Source organism: Megalops cyprinoides, chromosome 24 (genome assembly GCF_013368585.1).
Source record: "Megalops cyprinoides isolate fMegCyp1 chromosome 24, fMegCyp1.pri, whole genome shotgun sequence".
NCBI classification, from domain to species: Eukaryota; Metazoa; Chordata; class Actinopteri; order Elopiformes; family Megalopidae; genus Megalops; species Megalops cyprinoides.
Genome location: NC_050606.1, coordinates 12650786 through 12674178, shown reverse-complemented (window position 1 = coordinate 12674178; position 23393 = coordinate 12650786). Strand labels below are relative to the sequence as shown.

The window sequence follows — 23393 nt, the reverse complement described above, 5'->3', positions numbered from 1 at the left end:
TGTCTCTGTTTCTGTGGCAGTTTTTCAGTAAACAGATTGAGAAATTGAAAACGTCGGAACACTGTTAATCATAACCACTCTGTGGTTAATGTCGTAATGTCGTAATATGAAAATGCACAACACCACAACACCTATTAAGACACTTGGGTATTTATAGATTTTTTTTTAAACAGGTAAATAAACTGATACGTCCAGGCTGTACAATCCTCATCAATCCTTAATCCATATATTGCATATTGCTGTGTTTCTGTATCACTGTGCCAAAAACTTTAAACATATGCACAGCAAGACTGCAACAGACCAGCATTTCTTCTGTTTAAAGCTAACTCAATAATCTGCATAAAGGCTATTTTCGCTGTCACACTTTCAAAATCAGTGCAACACTTTTGACCTTTCATATATTTTATTGTCATGGAATATTTTTAGCTCACGTTGTAATGGAGCAAGGTGATGGCAGTGAGTTTTTTTTTAGCACAGGTAAGCACAATGATATTCCAAAACAGTATAACAATCAATTAAATGCTTTTAAAAACAATGCTCTTACCTGTTACAAAAGGTCTCCTGTCGTTTTTGTAGGCCTTCAGCCAACCATTCAACAACTTCACCATAAACTTTATGGGTGGTAGTATATGGTATACTTCACCATCTACTAAGTCTTTAATTACTAATAGTATTAATTTAAAGCCAAAACTATGCAAATACTAGTCACCTAGTTGAACAGTATAAGAGTTGGTTGCATAGCAACAAGTTCTTTCTCTAAAGTAATATTTTTCCCTAATGTAATATTTTATTTATTAATAAGCAGAAATCATTATTTTTTTTCCTGAAATTAGCCTGCATTTAAGTCGGTAGTCTGTCTGTCTGTCTGTCAGGACAGGGGGAGGTGGTGTTGCCTCAATGGTGGGCAGAAAAGAAGAGAGATACACCGAAGACAGGCTTTACAGTTCCTGCATTGTACACACTGTGTGTATCAGTTCCGAATGCACAGCGCATACAATGTGGATGCTGTGCTGCCCAGTGACCGCACCAGTGACGACCCCTTCCCCACTGCAAAATAATGTAATGGAATGCATTTGCAAAAGATTAACTAGTCAATTAGACTGTGATGTGATGGTGTTAATAAGCACCATGTTAAATATGAATTTCAGTAGAGCTTCAGTAATTTTCAGCTGCGGGATCAGATGGTTGGTGACGGCTGAATTTACAAATTGAAAAATTTGTGCAGAACAATTCCAAGGAGACAGCACCCCTCTGCGTATTAGAGTAATCTGCCCCAAAGCTGGAAGTGCGCCTGTGTGTTTGCATTTGTGTTTTCGTAGAAGTGTGGTCTAGGGTGGAAGGGATGAAGCAGTCTGTAGAAAATTAATCCCACCATGCAGTTATCCCACCATGCAGTTAGGGGATATAAAAAAAGTATGGACCATTAGCATTCTGATACCGTGGGGATTACCTTAATGTTGTTCTGTTAGAGATGATTGCAACCTTATCTTAAATAATTCATTGTTATTCTCATCAGGAAAACATTTAAATACATTCCTCAACATTAATGAATTTTAAAATTAAAAAAAAAGCTTTTATTTCTGTCATAAACACAAAAGCGCTTATGACAAAAGCCACATTTTCAAATGGCCTCATTACAATCACAAAAGGGTTTTCATTCCATAAATTGTGCTGTGTGTGTCTTTTCAAAATGCTTTCACTTGTACGATACCGACAGATTAAATTCATGCATACACCTGCTCCCTGGGTAGTTAAACAGCATGGCAAAGATAAAAACCACAAAACAAAAATAGAACCAAGTGAAATGAATAGCTTTAATATCCAGGGTGATAGCGTGTTTGGGTTAAGCACACTTACATCCTCTGGTATTTGTAGGATAGCCTGCAGCTGTGGCCCTGGCTTACCCCTGACTCCCTATTTTGCATTTACACACCACCACTTTTTACCCCTCGCAATGCCACCAGTGCCCATACACTGTTCATTTTCTGTTGAACTCCAGGTAAAGCTGATTCAGTTAATAATGTACAGATATGTATACAAGACCGTAGAGACTATGCTATTATTATTGTATTTTTTTTTCTTTACTTAGCTATGGAATATGACAATATTTCTTGCCTAACAGTAAACACTAGCAGGCTTGAAATATGACCGATTTCAGTGACCTGTGAATTAATGAAATCAGTGGTAATATTTAGAGTGGTAGCTCTTATCCATTTGACCCCAATTAAGAGTCTTTGTAACACTTCATTTTACATAGTCCACCTAGTGCACTAATTCTAGCATCTAGCATTTTGTGTCTAATTATTGCTTAATTAGGTATACAACTTATAAAGGGGCTGTTTGATTACTGTTAACTGCTCCTTACGCTAACTAGGACACGCTGATTCCTACATCCAACCCTTAATTAGACCGCCAATAACTTTATAAAGCACATTATACTATGCAGCAAAGTAATTAATTAAGCTGACACCTGAAACGTTGATATTTATTAAGTGTTTCTGGTGACAGTTTGATTAGTTGATTATTCGGTATTAACCGCTGTATGCTTTTAGTCCCTTTGTTGCATAAGCATAGAGTCACCTCATTAGATGGAGTTGTTTGTGCAGAAGTGATGAGGTGATTTAACCTGTTAGATCTCAAGCTTGGTAGAAATCAGTAAGCAGTAGGTAACATGTTCTTTCTACCAACAGAACAATGCCATCCTGCCTTTGGCATGTTGTAGGCTGGACCACCACCGCATACAATTTTACACATATAACAGACGAGAACAGAGGTCTCCAGGATTATCGCTGTAGGACGTTGTGTTGAGCAAAACATGTGACCTCACAGCTTTGTCTAAAGCACCTCACAGTCACATCTCAATATCCATGGTGACAGAGGGGATTATGTTTAATGAATAACATGATATTGTCATGGCACGCCCCCACACTGTGCGTATTCACTGCAGATCAAAACAGCTTGAAACGGGATCTTAGTCAATGTAGTAAACATAGTAGGCTGGTATTGAATAGAAATAGGGATGACAGTGTTGCATACTGAATTGCACGTTGCAGGCAGACATGACAGTCCTGTTGTACTCTTTATCGAGATAATTCAGATGAATTTATTGTGGTCAATATACTGCTCTATGAGTAGAAAATATGCAGAAAGTAAGCAATGTCATTTTCCTTGGATAAGGTAATCTGCAAAGCATATGAAAGATGTGGAGCACTGAAGCTGGTTGTTGAATGCTTTACCATTAACAGAACCTCACACCATTTCTTGGCTTTTGTTTAATTCAGCTGGATGGTCAACAAGAGTAGTCATTTGTCTTATCCTGAGCTTCTTTTGAGGGTGATACTGGGTATAAATTGGGGCTGCTATTCTAAATTTGGATTTTTGTAGAAGTCTGCCTTGTCATCAGCCATTTTGTTAATGGAAATCCACACACATTAAATGTGACTCAGAGTTGTCTGCATTCAACATTAGCATTGTTTGTTGAGCCTTGTTCCATCTAATATTTGCACAGTCAGATATCAGTGAAAACACAGGGAAAAAAAATAGCAAATGTGTGTTCTGTTTGTCATATGCTTGTCGTGCTCACGGGCATTTTGAAATGCTTCCCAGCCAGAATGCTTCCCAGAATCCTGATGTTCTGGTGCCAGCTACTCTCGGTCAGAAGGCCTCAATAAGGCACGTCCCGAGAACCCTGTTGGAACAACTTCTTCACAAGCTGTCCAAACACCTAGAGCCCCATGGCCACTGTGCCAGAATTCTGTCTGCAAATTTCAGCTCTGCTTTCAGCGCCATGCAACGTCAATATTATGAGTAAGGAATTAACATGAATGTGCCATCAGTTCCTAACAAGACTACAAGGCACTACAAGTTTCTAAGCAGTAGGGCGCAATGTGTCTGGGTCTGTGGCAAGCTATCTCTCTGTCATTGAAAACACTGGGGCTCCATTGGGGTGTTCCCCTGGTCTGGTTCTGTACAATCTGTACTGTACTGACTCTACAGGTTCTCTATCTGACTACTAAAAACTGTCTGACACTGCAACAGTATGGAGCTCTCTGAGGTCCTCGCTGTCATTGACCACCTATTTGAGTTCTATCACACTTTTGGCGAATGGCGAGATAACCTCTGAGACATAAACATTTACAAAATAACTAGAATTTTATTATAGTGGATTTTAATCCAGATTCCATCTTTGGTGGGGGGGGGGGGGGAGTTCAACTACCCTAATCGAAGAGTCAGTGGAAATCATGGAACCATTTTGATATCAAGGGCTGACGATCATAGTGAGCTCTCCTTTACTCAAATTCTGAAAAGAAAGGGCCTAGTGGTGCCAGTATAGGTGCATAGGTTTACATTTAGCCCCAAGATGCTTCTTCTGCTCTCTGGCTCATAGAATCGCCGTTAACATTCTGTAACATTTATTATTTCAACATAAATATACTGTAACAAATACCTTAAGGTTTTGCCAAAGACATCAAATATGATCAGCCTCCGCAAACACAGTATCTGAGAGCTGAACAAAAGCACAAAGCAAATATCATTACCAATGACATGGAACGCTACATTGCATTGCTGTTCTGTAAAATTACCATCAGGGTCAGGGTGTAAGTGTTTACCTTGCGCAACAGCTTGTTTCTGTAAGCGCCTCATACCTAGAGTCATTCATCTTTTGAATAAGCTGTAATGATGCATGACCTCAGCATTGTCCTACTCATTGCTCTTGCACTGTATGTGTATTTATGTGTGGACTCCTAAATGAGCCATGAAACAGATTTCCTCCTGGGAGAACAATAAAATGAAATCTGAAATGGTCTTACCCCTGTGTTATGTCAAAAACAGATGAGAATCTTGAGACAGTGTTCCCTGCTAGCTAAAATATACTTTGAACAGTCTACCGTAACATTAATAGAACATTCCCAAAACTTTTGCATGGTGATGAAGATTCAAAGAATGTAGTGGGAACCATAGAGGAATCGCACAGCCACACAAAAAGTGATAATGACAAGAACAGGCAATCATACTCATAAGCTATTGTATCCATGCATTAATACTGTACATCTCTATGTAAAGGACTAGCGTTGCGTGTCAGTGGGGAATTTCAGCTAGTGTTTTATCTCTGCCCTTTGGTCCTCTTGATATAAACTAGTCTGAATTATTTTCTGTGGTCCAATTTTTTAATCCATTTTCGAATTTTGTATGCTTTAATTGACTACTGACTGCTTTCAAAGCTCTTACGAAAACAGAATACATTGCAAAATATTGAGAAATGTATTGTTCAGCCCAAGAATATATTGTGAATATAGTGTGTGTATGGGAACCTTATGGAATTTTTCCAGTTCTAATACATCAATAAAAGATTCTAATGATACTTAGATTATCTAAATTCTTATGATTATGAATGCTTAAATATATTATCAGATCACATACTGTCTGATGGTTTCAGATCATCAACTCTTACACTGTTGGCATGTCTAAGTTCTTCACTGATGAAGCCCTCAATGAAGTAACTTTTCAGCACTTGAAGTCATGGGAACTTTATGTTAGCTGGGAAAGGCCTATGTGTGTCATCAGCTTAACGGTCTAGAAAACTTCCTAACTACATGTGGCTACAGTTTGAATATTATTTTTTACATTGGAACAATGTCAGCCTTTTCTTCTCATCAGTTTTTATTGCCATTCTTTTGGCTCGGGGAGAGAGGGGACGTCTTCGTTTTCCGAAGCAGTGAAGCCTGGTGCCAGAGCGTTGCGGACGCCTCCATTTCTGTTTTATTTCCCGTAATTATGTATGTTTTTGGGGCCTATTGTTAGGCTCCATTAATCTAAACGGCTGTGGTTGAGAAGACTCAGAGGAGCCTGGGAAATCTGTGCAGATGCGGATCTTTGAATAGGCTCCTCCTCTTTTACCGCCATTACAGCTGCTGAATCAACAGATGCCTGGATGTGTCCTGAACTCACACGGTGCTCTGTGTTTCAGGGGTTCCAGCCGTGTTCGTGACCGTGTGGGCGACCGTCAGGGCCATTCTGGCAGACACAGAGTAAGTCACCGAGGGGAAAACCCGACCACATGGCGGAAAACGCGGTCACCGCACTGTAGCGTTTCTCAAGGGGAGAAAAATAAGAGAAAATGTGGTATTTCTCCGGCAAAACAAATATAGAAATGCCAGTGGATTTGGAACCAGACAAAAATGGCAATGTGTTATTTTCATTGTGAAGGGACAGTTGAGTTTGACATTCATAGAAGCCACCACCAAAATAGCATCTTCAGTCAAGGGTGACTTAAGGGTCAGGAATGTTGTGCAAGTATGTGCATAATAATATAATGTTATTGTAATATATTATTATTATTATATATCATATTTAGCAAAATATCTCATCATATGAACAAATTCTTGCCACCATTTTAGGAGCAGAGCACACATTTTTCATCCATTACAGCTCGTCAGTAGCTATTTTTATTGAATGCATGGTCAACCAGTTCATCTTTGATACATAATTAAAGACGTGCATTTCTAGGCCGACAGAGTTCAAGGTTTTATTTTTATTTGCAAGAGTACTGCATTTGTGAGGTATAACCTAACCAGCTTTTCAACAGTAAATATACATTGCTGAATTTAAACAGCAATTGTCCAGATAATTGTGTAAAATCTTGTAGTTTTCAACCTCTAAAACTTAATGCAACTCTTTTGCCCACTCCCAGCTCTCTTTTTGCACACACACACACACACACACATACACAAATCTACTCAACCATCTCTCACTGTACCGGTTGTACTGTCTCCTGCAGTGTGTTAACCAAATGATCTTGCTTTATTTTCAGCTCTATGTAGACATCACAGATTGCAAGTGCCACCTTGAGCTAGCTAGCTAGCTGACATTTAGTCCAGGTCTCCATTAATTATTCTTTAATGAGTCTGTTCGGTTATTATACTCTTAAAATTGTCAGTCAAATGAGGGGCGCTGTGCATATCCTTAAGACTACAAATCCAGAGAAATAATATCAAACTAAATAAACTAAAGGAAGAAAGAAACTTACAGTGCTGTTTGAAACAGACCATTTCAGATAGAAAAGAATGGGGCTGTCTGAAAGAGGGTCTTTTGCAGTGCTTTAGGGAGGGAATCCTGCAGGCTTCAGCAGTACCTTTTAATTAGCAGCTAATTTACGCCCAGAACACCTGTCGACTTGACTTCCCATACGAGTAATGACCTCAGTCAAACAATCGAGGGGGCAGAATGAAAACCAGCTGACTCTGCGGGCCCACCAGGATTAGAGCCATCCATTCCATAGTTAACTCCCTTTGGTGGTTATTACTGCTTGGTCATCAGGCTTTAGCACAACATTCCCTTGAAGTTCTGATGTGGTTGAGCTGCAGCCCTCTCTGTGTACACCTCCCCCACCCTCCTCCTACAACATTGCATGACACCACACAAACAAATTGCAGACTGGAAAGATAAACGCATAATAATTACACCCAACTGCTGTAACATCTTGTTTTTTACAGTCTACCAAGCCTCACTGAAGTCAAAGGAGTTTTAAGTACTGTAGTAAAAAGCCTCCTTTTCACAACTGATTTAAGTTTCAGAATTATATGGGAGAACTTTTTTTTACCTTTCCAACAGGAAGTGTGTTATTTTTTTGTATCTACCCATTCAACATTGTTAGAGAATTAGTGTAGCTTTTTGTTTTGTTGTTAGAATGAATAGATATCCAAAGTTCAAGGTTACATAAGTAAGAGATCATTGTACATTATGAACTGTAATGTGTGTGTGGGTGAGTGAAAATATAACGGTTTAATTTATTAATGCACCATGTGGTGCCTGCTCACTTACATAAAAACACTTGCTAACAAACAGACCCAGAAGAAGTGGTGTATTGTTCTTGCCACACATATTTTTGTTAAAATGTCTTGACTGTCACACCTTAATTCAACTTATGACACCTATGTTGCCAAGGTAACATGATATATGGGAAAGCAACAGAAACGAGAAAAAAAAAGCTTCATATTTCATTGCACATTGGTCTGAAATTCAAAAAACATAACATTTCTTTTGCAAACGGTGTCAATCCTTTGAGAATGCATTGGCTGTGTTTCAGTTGTCTAAAGCCATTAGATTCATTTCAGTTCCGCTAGGCCGTGGTGCATCGGGATTTGGTTTGACTCTGGAAGGCTGACCTTCACATAGGGAGATAAATGATTCAATAATTCACCGTATATGATGCTGATAAGTGTACATTTCATCCCCTCACAGATGCTGGGATCTGAGTGCAGGCAACCTCAAATGGATCATCCAAGTGCCAATTCTGGCAGCTATAGTGGTGAGTGAAGAGCCTAAAATGGTGTTATAAGATGACACTTTTGTATTACAATTGCTTATACACACTATATAAATTGTCTGTCTGAATCCATTTTCTCATTCGTAGACTGTGCATTCTAGATAGATTTGGGTAAATTGAATGCACTTCCTAAAATAGATAGATATGTTCATATGAATGTTAAAAATATTATAATTTGTCAATATTTGCAACACTTGGCCAGAAGAAATATTCACATTGGTCCATTGGTCATCATTGACAGAATTTGAATCTGCCGTAATCTGAATGGTGCAACATTTTTAAATAAGATGAAAAACAGCTATTAGTTCCAGCTCAGTTTTGTGACAACAGCTGTTATTGTCTTGATGTTCCGCTTGTATATTATGTTGAGACATGTTGGAAATTTTCATTCATGATATTATGATTAATGTGTTTTTATTTTCTTTTAATTTTTCAGGTAAATTTTATATTGTTCTTGAATATAATAAGAGTTCTGGCAACAAAATTAAGAGAGACAAATGCAGGCAGATGTGATACCAGACAACAGTACAGGTAAGAGCTGTTGATTGACATCTTATTATTGTCCGTGTTCAGCTGAAAAATCAGTCTGTGAAACTACTCCTTATTCACTTCCTCGGTGCAGGCTGTCTGCATAATTTTCTTTCCCTGGTTTTGCCTTGTATGTTCATGGGTGTGAGCCCAAAGCTGGTATTGTGCAGATCCATGGTATTTCACATGGATGGGCTAAAAGGGATGCAGATCATTATATGGACTCATCCATGTCTTTAGGAATCTGTGGAGAGGTGCAAGGTCTGCAGTGAACTGATGCCTGTGAACTAGCAGACTTACGTCTGATCCAGATGACTTCACTATAGCAGTTCCAGTCAATCAGCGTAAATACTACATAATGGGAGTCTATTTGCCTATTTCAGGGACAAATATACAATTAAATAAAATACTAAATTTTCACTAAAATCACTAAATTTTTATCATGAAATAAACAACATGGCATTGTGTTCATACAAAGTGTTAGATAGGGGAGAGCACTGCACGTTTTGACTGCATTTTAATAGTGAATACCCTTTCCTTTCACATACCAGCTTTCACATGCAATATCAGTCATCCATAATTTATTTGCTTTCACCCTCGTATCCATCACTGTGCCCACTTTGACAAAATGCCCATTTTTATACATAGCCATAAAGGACAGGTGATTCTGCCTGAGCGGGCTTTCGCGCGTAATAAATAATAAATCATTCACACGCTTTTGTCTGAGCCCCCTTTCAACTTGATGTGAACGAGTGGCGCCACCTGCAAAGCACCTCCACTCACCCACCGCCACGTTCCAGCCCATTCTTTGTGCCCGTGGGTGCTTTTACCGGCACTCTTAGGCTCTCCCAGGGTCTGTCCAGCATTTTACAGTCCAGCTGGAAACACATCTGAGCTTCCCGTATGATTCTCACACGATTCTATCTGAAAATGACTGCCTTCCCCTCAACACCCATCAAGGATTTCTAAAATTCCCTCAGTTCTCTTAACACCAGACCTGCCTTTGGGGGTACATGCAAAAATGATAAACGTGTAACATAAAGACCTTCATTAGGTTATTATTTTGTATGTTTTTATATGTAAGACTTCTAATCAGTCTCATCACCATGTGTTTTGTGCTTTGAGTACAATATAAAATTTTGTTCTGGTTTCTTTTTAGCTTTCATTGAAATGGACAAAAATTATTATCCATGAATAAATGCAGCTGGATGGTGATGTCTGTACCAGCACAGAAGGTGATTGAATCACCCCAGTACAAATAATTTATCAAAACGTCCGTTTCATGTTTTTCTATCAATCACTTTAAACACACAGCATCAGAGATTTACCTGGTGGTGAAATGACCCATCCACCGTTGACTCACTGTATCATATCAAAGTAAATATATGTTATATTTCAATGTCTGTTAAAGTATAAGCTTGTAAAATACATTTTTGTTGTTTATATATTGATAATAATAAAGGGGAAATGATACCTATAAAACTATGCAAGTTGTTTTCTACAATAGAATGAAATATGTCTAAGTGCAACTTATGTCTAAAACTTGATTGTCTGGTGCAGTAGTTAATATTGAGCGGGCAATATTTACAACATGGCATCTGAAGATGGCTGATCGAGAGCCCATAAACAGAAAATGCAGACTGAGGTGCTGTCTCCCTACAACACGTCCAAAGTAGAACACAAAGCTATGGAAGTAGAAGATGATGCCTTTCCTTGCTGTGTGTAATTCACCTGTCACACATTCACCCACTGCCACATCACACTAAATTGCAGCACTAAATTATATTGTCTTGTGAATTTTGCTGTTGTCGCTAATGAGGTGTGAACTTCCATACGTGAAGATAATAAAGTGAAATCTTAAGCTGAATGTCATAGCGATATCTGAGTGCATAATTTGCCGGAGGCTGATAAGCTGTAGATGACATTGAAACAAACAAAAAAAAAAGTTCAAACCTTCTCCAAACAAGTTGTGTCATGAAGACTACACTATGGAGGCATTGTTTCAAGACACATTAGTGGAAAGCGTAATTAAAGTCTGTCATCTTCATGTGGCCTTTGTATGGGAGGAGCAATCATCGAGGGGGGGGCAGCGAGGGTAACTGGAATGTTCCTCTGCCATCTCCCCCCCTCTGCAGGAAGCTGTTGAAGTCCACGCTGGTCCTCATGCCCCTGTTTGGTGTTCATTACATCGTCTTCATGGCCATGCCCTACACAGAGGTCTCAGGGGTCCCGTGGCAGATACAGATGCACTACGAGATGCTCTTCAACTCATTCCAGGTACATGGCGGTGTCTGTGATCTCCTGGAAGGTTGCAGATTCAGTTCCCAGACGAGGCGTTAAAAACAGCACCCATCTCCTCTTTGATTTTATGGTCCTGCAACAGACTAGTATCCCACCTGGGGGATTTGCTCGCTCCCCACCACAGAAAACAGCCATCATATGGATGTCCAATGCTGTGATGTACAGTCGACATCATATTAGAATGCACAAGACTTCAGTGTTTTGCTTTTATTATAAATGGCTCCGTGAATAGTACATCTGCCCAGACAGCTGAGGGCTGTTATTTCATGTGTTGTTGTCTTTAACACTGTAAAGTGACCCTGTGGGCATATGCACAATCCTGTGTTTCTCTTTTGTAGGGATTCTTTGTGGCGATAATTTATTGCTTCTGCAATGGTGAGGTAAGTACTGCTCCCCCCTCCCAAATATGTAAAACACATAAACGCTACTTCCTCCCTCGAGTAGATACTGCACCCATCTCTCCCCACACATTGAATTTCCCTCACCTCTTCATAGGACGCTATAGCAGGCAACGTTTGCAGCCTGTATGATTTTTTCATCAGCCGAGAAAAGGATGGATAGCATTAAGGCATTAAAAGACCAGATAATAGTCACCGCGGGGTGAAAGAGTACGGGTCTGAAATTGCGGAGTGACAATGACGATGATTGCCGTCTTGCATCCACTGAAAAATGAATGCTTGGAAACTGAAGGTGAACCCCTTGAGAAAATGAGAAGTGCAAATCGATTCGAATAGCATCGCTCATCACGTATCGCACTGGCTGCAATCCATGTATGTGGCAGTATTTAAGATGAGCAGCATACAGCGTTTAATACCAGACTGCTTCAGGCTGTATAATATTGAAAATTACATAGGAAACAGGGGCTGTTTAAATTATATGATTCATCACAGCACCAAAATGTAACTAGGGTTCATTATATTTGTGCTGTGTGGTTAGGCTTGATACACACTGATTGGCTCAAACTGTCTGTGATACAAAGATGATTAGACTGGATTGATTAGCACTTAGGAGAGCCCCTTGGAAAACCAGGTTGCTTCTGGTATTAGTTTGCCAGTATAGGGCAGTTCCATGCAGTAGACTTACGCCCCAGTGCTGTGATGGAGACACTGTGTTGTGGGTGGTACAGCGTGTATGATGAGATGTTAAGGCAAGGTACCAATTTATTGTGGTCATTTAAGGCCTCGTGGCAGTCATCACAAAGATTAGGGGTGTTCCTTTGTTGCATTACATTACATTATTGTTATTTAGGGGGCACTGTTATCCAGAGGAACATACATAGTATTTTTTTTTTTTATACATGTTATCCATTTATCAGCTGGATATTTGCTGAGGCAATTGTGGGTTTAGTACCTTTCCCAATCATACAGCAACAGTGCCCCAGCAGGGAATCAAACCAGCAACCTTTGGGCCCTACCCGCTGTGCTACACTGCTGTCCAAGGTTACCCCACTCCTTGCCTCACCATCACAAACAAACACACACACCATTAAGCACTTTGAGATTCCTGAAAGGGATGAGCAGAGATTCATTAGTCTGGTACTAAATGTTAGCAGAGATTCATTACTTTGGTATTAAATGTTGTCCTATAACTCAGGTGAAGCTGAGGATGAATCCGATAGGCAGTGGTTTGGATGGACTGGAGCCCAGCCAGAGGATTTTACAGAATAACATTTTAATTATCAGTTAAAATAATCACCAGAGCCCTCATCTGAATCATGAAAATAATGTCCACTTACTTTAGCTGACAGCATGTCAGGACAAGCACATCTCGATATATTTTTTTTAATGCACAAGCTTGGCACACACACAAAAACAATATGCATTTTTGAAATGATGTTTTCTGCCCTAGTTCTCTCCACAGGAATGTTGCAATGCACATTTTGTGCATTATGTAATTGTTTGTTTTATGATATGATGTGGCTGTGATAATATATTCTTCATTATATTTAACATTGCATGGTGATGTCATTATTATGTTGATATTATGTACCATGGTACCATGATATGATGTACCATGTACCATGATTGATATGGTGTACCATGGTATACAAGCCACCAGTGTAGCTGAGAAAGACGTGGGAAGCCTTTAGGACATGACTAGAGAGTATATGAAAGTTCAGAGTTTATTTTATCTCTGAACATTGAATCATCCACCTAACCGCTATTGGACTGTTTGCATCACAAGAGATGTTTATTTTTGTCTAAACATATGAGTGTGTTGTGTCATAAAATACATTTTTGTTTCCACAGACTTTCTCAAACTCTGTCTAAGCCGTTTGGTTGCATTGCACGTGCATACAAATGTTGCTATGAGGAGCAAAAAAATCTATGTATTAGTATTAAATGTGCATCACACAGAAAATAGGGGCTATCCACAAATTCCAGACATAATTGCACAACAAAAATAAAAGTTTGTTTCAAACTTTATTTATGAAAGGAAAACCATCCCATCGGTTTTATCATATTCTGCGTCTGATTGTTTGTCCTTTTTCGTTTTCAGGTGCAGGCAGAAATTAAAAAATCGTGGAGCAGGAGGACGCTGGCTTTGGACTTTAAGAGAAAAGCCAGGAGCGGCAGTAACACGTACAGCTATGGACCCATGGTGTCGCACACCAGCGTGACCAATGTGACAGCGAGGGGTCCCTTGGCCCTCCATCTCACAACCCGACTGGGCCCCGTTTCCATAAACGGGCACCGTAACCTCCCAGGTTACGTCAAAAATGGCTCTGTGTCGGAGAACTCCATCCCTTCCTCAGGACAGGAGGTGCACGTCCCGGAGGAGGACCCCCCGAATGGGGCCGGACCCTCTGAGGAGGACAAACCAGCACCATTGGTGGAGGAGGAGAGGGAGACGGTCATGTGACTTCTTGTGCCACGACAAGGAACGTCACTGACTGTTGAACTGCTGAAAATAAGATGAAGGAGAAATTTTTTTTTTCCTCTCAGGATTGTCATGTGAGGATGCATGGGACAAAGTGGTCATTTTCAATCCTGTGATTTTGAATCAGGATATCGCAGATCAGAGAGGCAGTAAGCACTCTGCTAAAGGGAACCTCTTTGATTATAACAGGCGATCACATACAGACAGTCTCTCAGTCACATCTGGACCAGGTTCCTACAGGTCTACTTCCACCAGCAATGTGAGGAATTGTCAGGTTAAAAATAGACTGAAAATGCATATCGTCAGTGAGAAATCTGTGACAGTCACTATCACACACCTGTTTGCCTTTTCCACTAACTTAAATGTGTTGCAAAGGCTTGGATTCTACAATACCTGTATATCGGTGTTTGTTTGATTTTTAACACATCATTTGAGTGGAGACATGGTTTCACACATGTAGCCCATGGTACAGGTATTTTCTGTGAAATCCATCACACGTTAATGGCTTCTGTGCTAGAGTGAGGCAGAGCTAGATGGCCATCTCTAGCCACCTATTGTTACTGTACATCTCAGGCCTAAACCAATCAAAAACCCATTATAACAAGCACACAAAGCACCACTGATTGCATGTCTTTGAAATTGTGAGTTGGTTTAAGTTCGTTAACTCTAGGTAGGTTTTCTCTAGAGCATAGCTGGATCAACTGTGGACTGTCTCTGTTGGGACCAAAGTAACACAGTTTTGGGACAGTCCAACAGGAGGCATATGTGTTATCATTGGATAGACAACTGAGTGGCACTGTGGTTAGTCTGTCTTCATGGGACATTGCAAGATATTCGTAGTCAACTTTTGGCAGAAAAGCAGCACAGTGGACATGACTTGCTTGCTTCAGACATGGGCTCAGAACTTGAACAGCGGTTTTGTCTGCTGCATCCATGTGTCCATCTCGGCCTACTGATAGCCACGGGACTTTTCCTTAAGGAATTTTAAAAGGGATGGAGTACCTGCAATGAAGCTTGAGTCTCTTGCCATTGAAGTCGGCCTCAAGTCTTGTTTCAAAGGCTGTGGGCCAGTGTCACTAATGGGGTGGGACCATTTCCCACAGAAAGTGTTGTCACACTTTGACACACTTATTGTATAGAACGATTGTTTCAGGGTTGTTTCAAGGGGAGTTGTATTTTTTGTTTTTGTTTTTTGTATTCAGATGCAGCAGGGATAACAAGAATCACATATGGTAAATTCACAAGTTCACTGCCTGATAGTGATGACATGAGACACTAATCAATGATCTTGTGATGACTTAAGACATTAATTAAAGATCTTGGCCAAAGAGGGTTTGAGATTGAAGAAAACCTCTGATTTTAAAAGCTGGGTTCAGATTATTACATCAACAATGTGCATTCCATTTGTTTGTGTTGTATCACCATTAGAACATAAGTGAGCATACAGTATTTGAAGCTTGTGGTCAGTATTGGATTTACGTTGCACTAATGTTCAATGTACGTTTGTGGTAATACCTAGGGGTATGAAGGACGTCTATGACATTTAAAGGCCAATTTAAAAAAAAATCAGCTAAAAACAAATGTAAATGATCCAAAATTCTGCTTTGTCAGGTAGCTAGCCAAAGCACCCAAACAAAAACTCAGGGTGCAAAAAACTGGAGCGTGTGCTTTTTAAACATCAAGGCCTATAAGAAGTTTCCCAGGACAGGCCATCAACAACAAGGTATCTGAATAGGGGGAATGGCGCACAGATTAGTATGGTCCAGTATTATGCTGCTTATGATGTATATATGTTAAATACTTACCATTGAATAGAAGTCACAATGTTTACAGACAAAACCATCTAGTTGTGATCTGAAGAACATCAATTTATGGAGGAACATTTTGGTGGTGTACGATTACTGAGACTGGAAACAAAATTATAGAAAAAAACAAATGTATATTTTAAACATTTTGTTTACTTTTTAACACAATCACAAAATATAATTTGTAAGGGGCTAGGGTGCTTGGGTGATATTATACACAATAAGTTAACTTAATTATGTCTTAACAATTATGTTGTATATAAAAAAGAAACTTCATTTTAAAATAAATTTTGGATACTTTGACATTTACATGAAGAAAAACAGATTTCAAAGAATGTTAGACATATGAGGAGACATTTGCATTTACAGGTGTAGCTACAATGGATCTATGGTTTATTTGTTATTATTTCAGAAAGAAATCATCAAACTTTAAAGAGCTTAATAACCATGTGGAAATATTAATCTCTGTAATTTTAATGGAAGTGTCCCAATATGTATTTAAAGATTGTTTATATTGTACTCTTGAATTAAATTTCCAGTGTTGCAAGTATCCTTAATGCCTTCTCAGTGACACTGCTTGTGTTCATAATTTTTAAAAAATGTATATTATTAAAAAGTATATATACAAATATAATCTGGTCCAAACACATTTATAATGTATAGGGCTTTCCCTGTACTGGCTACCTATTTCTTAAATTTCTTAGATGGAAACTATTGGCAATTTGACAAGAACAATAGGAGATTCTGTTAAAACAATGTTAAAATGTTTAATATTTTCACCATGAGTATATTTAAGCACTTTAACCTCCCATGATCATTGCTATTGATTGTATCATGTATACTGATTGTGTATGTATTCAGTCAGTAAAATAACATGCAGACTTCTACTGAGCTGGTGTTGTTGTTGTCTCCTTTGTTGAGGACCCTCCCACAGTGCCGTGATGGGAGCAGCAGGAATGTGGAGGTAAAGACCCATAGCCAAGCATGGGAGGGGTATGCTGGGAGCGTGAGGTTTCTTCAGTGTAGCTACTGTGCACTGCCTCATAAGCTCCAGATGCTTTACACTGGTTCTGCAGTACGTATTCATACTGTGATGAAGCTCCTCCCACTCTGGGGCTTCAGAAAGTTTCGCTCTGCCGTCGCCACTGCAGGTACCGGTTCCATTGAGATGACAGTGTTCCTTCATCCTACAGCTGGGATTTGCTGAAAGCCCCTGGACACCTCAAAAACATCTCAGTACTGTTCCACTTGCATTCTCATTAAAAATAATAAATCTGTTACTTGGCTTTATTGCATTTAATTTCTCCCTCAACACCACCAACTCCAGGACTGCTGCAGAGAAGGACATAATATTTTTTTGGTTTCATTTACAACAAGCTCTATTCCTTCTACTTCCATCTGGTAAGCACTAATGTTAGTATGTAACTGTTACACAGTGTGGATTTCTCCATAAGGAATCAAAGATCAATGAATGTAGAGGAACCATCCTTAAACAGAAAAAGTTTAAATAACTGCTCCTTCACCATGACACAAATAAAGAACATGCTTTGACTTGAATGATCACCTGACAATAAATAGTGAAAACTGGCATTCTTCAGAAATACACAGGTTGCAAAGGGTCCAAGGCTTTCAAATTGTTCATCAATACATTGCTTTTGTGAATCTGAAGGTAAGCTTGCCTACCACACCGTAAAGATTCGATTTTACATTCAACAAGGTAATTCAGACAGATCAATAATAGAGATTGGATTTTAACAAAAACAGGTTTCTGATTGAGCGACTGAGGGGAGAAAAGAGGTCAACATCATATTACATTGTATAGATTGTTTGAAAATAATAATCAAACCAAACATCTGGTTTCTCTAAAAGAACAAGATTTACACTGATACTGTGCAAATATTAACTTATGCACCATTTCAAATCTCCATTCATCTCACATTCATAACAGCTGAACTCTTGCAGCTTACTGCATGTTCATCATTTGCCATTGTCCTCAAGAAATTTCAGGAACTAATTAACAGATCCCTTCTGACAACTTATTGAACAACTTAACCTTATTATCACTAAAACATATGCAAGACTGTTTTTAATATGGACTACACTATTCCCACACTGCAATGTAATAGAACACTCATCTGATTGTCCTGAATATGAAACAGATATTAAGTTTTCGGCATTTTCCAATGTATAACAGTAAAGAGAGGGAGACAGAGACAGCATAGGAGAATGTAGACGAATGTCAGGTTAAAAATATCTCAGATTGTAACAAGCCTGAGCCCAATCCCAGCACCAGCCCAACAATCATCCTGATTTAAGGTGAGCTCTCCAATCAGTGACTTTATATACCTTCCAGTGTTAGCCCTCTCTCAATAATTGGTTTTGTGCTGTGCTGAAAATACAAATAGTTGTATCTGTGCTTCCAGGTAAATATGTTCTTGAAAACATTAACATTCTAATTTTGCACTTGCTGTGTGTATTATTTCACAGTAGCACAGGCATCTGTAATTCCTTTCATCCTCTAAAATAGAAAAAAAAAAAACAACAACACAGGCCTCAAAACAATGTGATTGCCTTTTGTATTTGGACAAAAGAATTTTCCAGGATAATTTTTTACAATTATGAACAATTACTGAATATTGTTTGTTTGCAGAAATCTTAATCATGTTGCTTATGACTGCTGGAGTCATAAAATTATATGGCATACGATTGCATGATATCCTACTCAGTCAGAGGGTTCCATTACTTGAAAATTAACACAATCACAAGTTATGCATCATATTGTCAAATAATAGAATGTTAAACAATAAATCTAATCAAAAGTGGGGAGTTGTCACTAGGAAAACTGGCATTAGGTGCACCAACGGCATTTTATCAAATCAAACCCACCTTTTACCCTGAAAAACCAGGGTCTCTCCTCTCCCCCAGAAATGCACAATTAACTTATTTGGTACACTTGCTGGTGTGAACATATAGAATTTGTGAGCTGGAAATGTTGCAGAGTGGTAATGGATATGGCCCTGTAACTGGGAGCCCTGCAGTTTCATGCAAAACAATAATATAAGCTATTATTGCAATTTAACAGCTTAAGTGTATAATAAGCATGTGAATCACTCAGCCAGCAAACCAGTTGTCATTATTATGTTTTAAATCAAAATCTCTTCAATTTGGTGCCCCCTTGAGGTGTTTTGCCTAGAGATTGCCTCCCTGATTTCACAGTGGCGAAGAGCTGCCACAACAGTGAAAAATCTCTGGTCCATGCACAGTAAGACTATCTCAGTTGCACAATCCATGCTGTATGCCAATTATTTGCTTTTAGAAGAATTTCAGCAAAACCTACATTTCAGTGATAAATGAAAACCATTTTGTACACAGGGCAAAGAAATGGTTCCAGTGCTGTGGATCCTTGTGCACTTGTGTATTATGTTCCACAGAAGCCAAATGACTAATCACAAAACACACACAAGTGGAAGCTAAGCACACAACAAGAGGGGGTTTAAGAGAGAGAAATATAGGTACTGTGTAGCTAAGCTGATATCATGCTCAAATATTCCGTGTGAATTCATCTACTAATGGTTAATTAAATACTCCTCCAGTAACCCTCAGAATAATTATTTCATAAATGTCTGATATCCAGTTTTCATAAATCCAATTATCCGAGTCTGAATCCCTCTTAACCTTTGACCACATGTTTAACCTATCAGCTATCATTCTTAGCAATCACAGCTTTTTGTTAAAGACTAAATAACCTTTGAAACCTTTGTTAGCCCTAAAGCCACAGTACAGATGTGTCCTAAACGGCAGCAATATTGCAAAGTTTTACGCATAATAGGACCTCATCAAACATTTAAATAATCTGGAAACCAAGTACATTTACACCATTTACACTCCGCGAAAGGAAGGACTTTTGCCAAAAGGTATTTTTCCATCAACATTGAAGCAAGGATTTAAAGACAGCGGTTGTCAAGCAGTGTAAATAGGATCTCCTCATGCTACTCATCCTCTTTCAAGCAATTTAGTTTTAAAGCCAAAAGCTTATGCGGCTTAGACTCTGATACGTTACATGACTCAAGGATAAACACCTTTTGTTCCAGTAATAAACTATGCATACCTAAATATACAACCTACCTAGAATTTCCATATTGTACGCATTCATGCAAGAGACATCAAGAGCCATCAACTGCCAGAGGGAAAAGAGGATGCTTTGGTGTTGGCTACAGAGTTGAAAAATTCACTTTGCTTGCCTGTATGAAGTTGTATCCATACATAAAGGATATATGGTCAAAGTTTTTCTAAGCCTGTCAATGCACTGTTTTCTCCCCTGGTAACGGTGGATCAGGTTCATATTTTTCCGTTTTCTGCAGCATGCTAGTCAAACAGTCATTTTAGTATTGTGACAGCCTGTCCTAGTAGAGTTTTCACAAATTTGCAGCAGTCCTGTGGCAAATTTGTTGTATTCTAACAATTTGTGTCATTTCAGCGATGCTTTTAACTCCATGTCACATAAAAGCCTTGTTACATACAATATATGCAAAGTCCAAATGAGCTGATATTTTAGTAACATGGCATGTGTGCACAGCAAAATAGCTAGCAGTTCTTTGCCAGTAATGTAATGTAATATTTGTTTATTTAACACTTGAATGCCCCAGGACTGGCTTTTAGCAGATGCTCGTATCCGGAGAGACTTACATCAGTTACAGTTGTTTTTATACAGCTGGATATTTACTGAGGCAACTGTGAGTTAAGTACCTTGCCCAAGGGCACAGCAGCAGTTCCCAAGTGGGGAATTGAACCAGAAACCGTTTGGTTACAAGTCCTGCTCCTTAACCTCTATGCTACACTGCTACCCCCACACAATCAAATATATGAATAAATACATTTCTGAAATTATACATGTCCATTATTCAATACATCAGAGGCATGCTGAGGTACATTAGATCATAGTACTCCCAGTTGTGGTCATTCGCAGAAGTAAATCTTTGTAAGGGCTCAGACCTCAGTGTTGTGATTATTTCTGTAAGCCATCCCAAAAAAGGACCTACACTCAGTGCTGTAAAGGCATGAAGTATGCCCCAAAAACCTGTACTCCATATACCTGGCAGTTGAAATCATCCATAAGATCAAGAGTGCATTCATATAGGGTGTGAATTCATGCACCTACAATTTGAATGAATAAGTGAGTGCTCTAGTGCAAAAAAGGTGGTTTTTCCACCTCTGTCCAGTGCCCAGCACAAAGGGAAGTAACATGTTTACATGGATAACTTCTCCTGCGGCTCCTGAAGTCTTTGTTAAATGCATTGATCTTATCACCTGTGTCAATAATCCAAATAAGAGATGTAAGAAAGGAATTGGCAACAAGACACAAAATTTACCTGTTTTTACCTCTGCATGAAGATGCCGCATCCACTGTGCTTCACGCTGACTGGATTCAAATCAGAGAGCGTTTTGGTAAGTATGCTTTAACAGTATGAGGTATAAACTCACGCCTTCATACCTTTTAACTTCAGAATTCAAAGGGAACTGTGTATTTTTGTATTTGTATGTGAAATCCGACAAGTCATCTCTGAGTAATAGAATGAATGGGTGTGTATCCATTTCGAGATCCATTCATTCATTCAGACTGTGAATTGAGGGAGCCATCAATGAATGTGGATTATGCTTTCAAATGGATGCTAATGAGATTCTATTAATAGCAACCTATGATTTGTCTGATTTGCATATCCCTGACTACATCACAGACATCCATTAATGGGAAGTTGCTAAAGTTTTGAAATAGTCCCCGCTGCGATCCATTTCCTTGAGCCTCTGTTGGTAAAACGGTTTGCTTTTCCATTGTCAGGGTGCAGGGAAGCTGCAGATAATTGGACCAATTAACTTTGTTAATGTGAGTTGTTTTCTGGGCCCCCTGCAGGGGTGCAGAAGCATGCTCATAGCCAGAATAAATCCAAAGCATTTCATCCACCAAGTCCTCTGTGGCTCAGTGTGATTTCCTGATAATGACTGCCTTGCCAAAAAGTGATTGATACTTCAATGGAGCCATGTGCAGCCAGGTAAGTATTATAAAAGTGGAAGAAAACAATACATCTTCGTCAGTTTCATAAGCACATGAACAAAGCACAGATTGCACAGATTGCACTACACTTGATCTTAGCCAAAAGGCAGAGAAGCGATAAAGCACAGATTCAGATCTGCAAAAAAAAAAAAACACATCTCTAGCTTTCTCTATATAATTACATAATATACATAATTATTCGTCCTGAACTTCTTCAGTGTATGTACACTGGAAACCAGCAATTTGCTGGCTGAAATGAGAGTTTTGGAAATTTGCGTAGGAGGTCATCCACTTTTATTTATGAATTCCAAGACACAATGAAAAGTGCCAGGGTGCAAAATGAGCAGTAGGGCATCACTAATGCCAAAGGATGGCAGACACTACGCAAACCCAGCATGCATCATATCTACAGTATATACTGGGCCAACACTAAATATAGGATGTGATGGGCCGTTTCATCAATGGTCCCTCCAAGCAGCAAATTGATCTTTAGTGAACAAATCAAAGATCGTCCTCAAAATGAACGACTGACTTCAGAGGGACGTAATGCGAGACAGAAGAATCTGACAAGGGTTGGCGGAAAGGTTACTGCACTTCAGCCGGTGGGAGCGTGTTGCAAATATATTGCTTTGGGGGAGTTGGGAGAGATGGACACCAGGGGCCATGCTAAGGCAAAGCCATTGAAGATAAACGTTGTCACGCTTCTCACCTGTTTTCGCCGGGGCTCCGGCAGGAGGGACGCCGATTGGCCAGATGCCGGTGCTCGCGCATCAGAGCTTGCGGTCGCTTTGATGGAGCCGCCCTGAATTAAAAAAAAAAAACCCGGGTTTTGAAACAGCGGGGTTTTTTCCTGGAATCGTGGGAAGAAGATAATTGCGCACGTGTTCGCTCAAACTAATGAAAGGCTTCCGTTTGAAAGTCTAAGTACAGATCTCCATGGCGTGAAAATGCAGTTTAAAAGCCACACAAGGTCATGTGGATCAAGTCACCTGAGTTCAGCTGAAAACTGAAAAGAAAAAAACAACCTAAGATGGATAAAATTATATTTTTGTTCACAGCCCTCTCAAAGAGCAATGGCGATATGAGAGCTGATGAGGGTCTATATTTCAAAACGTGAAGGTGTAGGTGAGGCAAGGACAAAACATTTTTCACATATATTCAGTCGATTGTCACCTAAAACATTAAATAAACTTGTAAATGTGTGATGTGAGTGTTTCCATTTTCAATGCAGAGGTAAAAGGAAAAAATGTAATGCTTCAAATCAGTATCAATATTCCATTTATTTAAAATGTCATACTAATCAATAGCACAGTCCTAAAGAGTTTTGTGTTTATTTCCATTTCAACCCATTTGTCTCTAATAAAAAAAAAAAGATCTTTACACCTTTGCATTCCTGATTTCATATCAATCAACATTGTGAAATGATAGCAGAATTAATATTGATCTACCTCCTCTCATCAGCGTTGTCTCAGCTACATATTTGCATCACTGTTTTACATAGAGT

At 39.2% G+C, this 23393-nt stretch overlaps 1 protein-coding gene and 1 pseudogene across 1 annotated transcript in view; one reads left to right on the top strand and one right to left on the bottom strand.

The window, feature by feature from the left end:
* pth1r (parathyroid hormone 1 receptor) overlaps positions 1-14280 on the top strand; it is a 135064-nt gene extending 120784 nt beyond the window's left edge. Inside the window, exons 9-14 of the mRNA XM_036519555.1 lie at positions 5969-6029; positions 8242-8308; positions 8763-8857; positions 10990-11131; positions 11494-11535; positions 13655-14280. Coding sequence (XP_036375448.1) covers positions 5969-6029; positions 8242-8308; positions 8763-8857; positions 10990-11131; positions 11494-11535; positions 13655-14017 — 770 coding nt within the window. The 3' untranslated portion in view covers positions 14018-14280. The remainder of the gene's footprint in view (positions 1-5968; positions 6030-8241; positions 8309-8762; positions 8858-10989; positions 11132-11493; positions 11536-13654) is intronic.
* Positions 14281-21877: 7597 nt separating this feature from the next.
* LOC118771596 lies at positions 21878-22008 on the bottom strand (annotated as a pseudogene).
* Positions 22009-23393: the final 1385 nt, after the last annotated feature.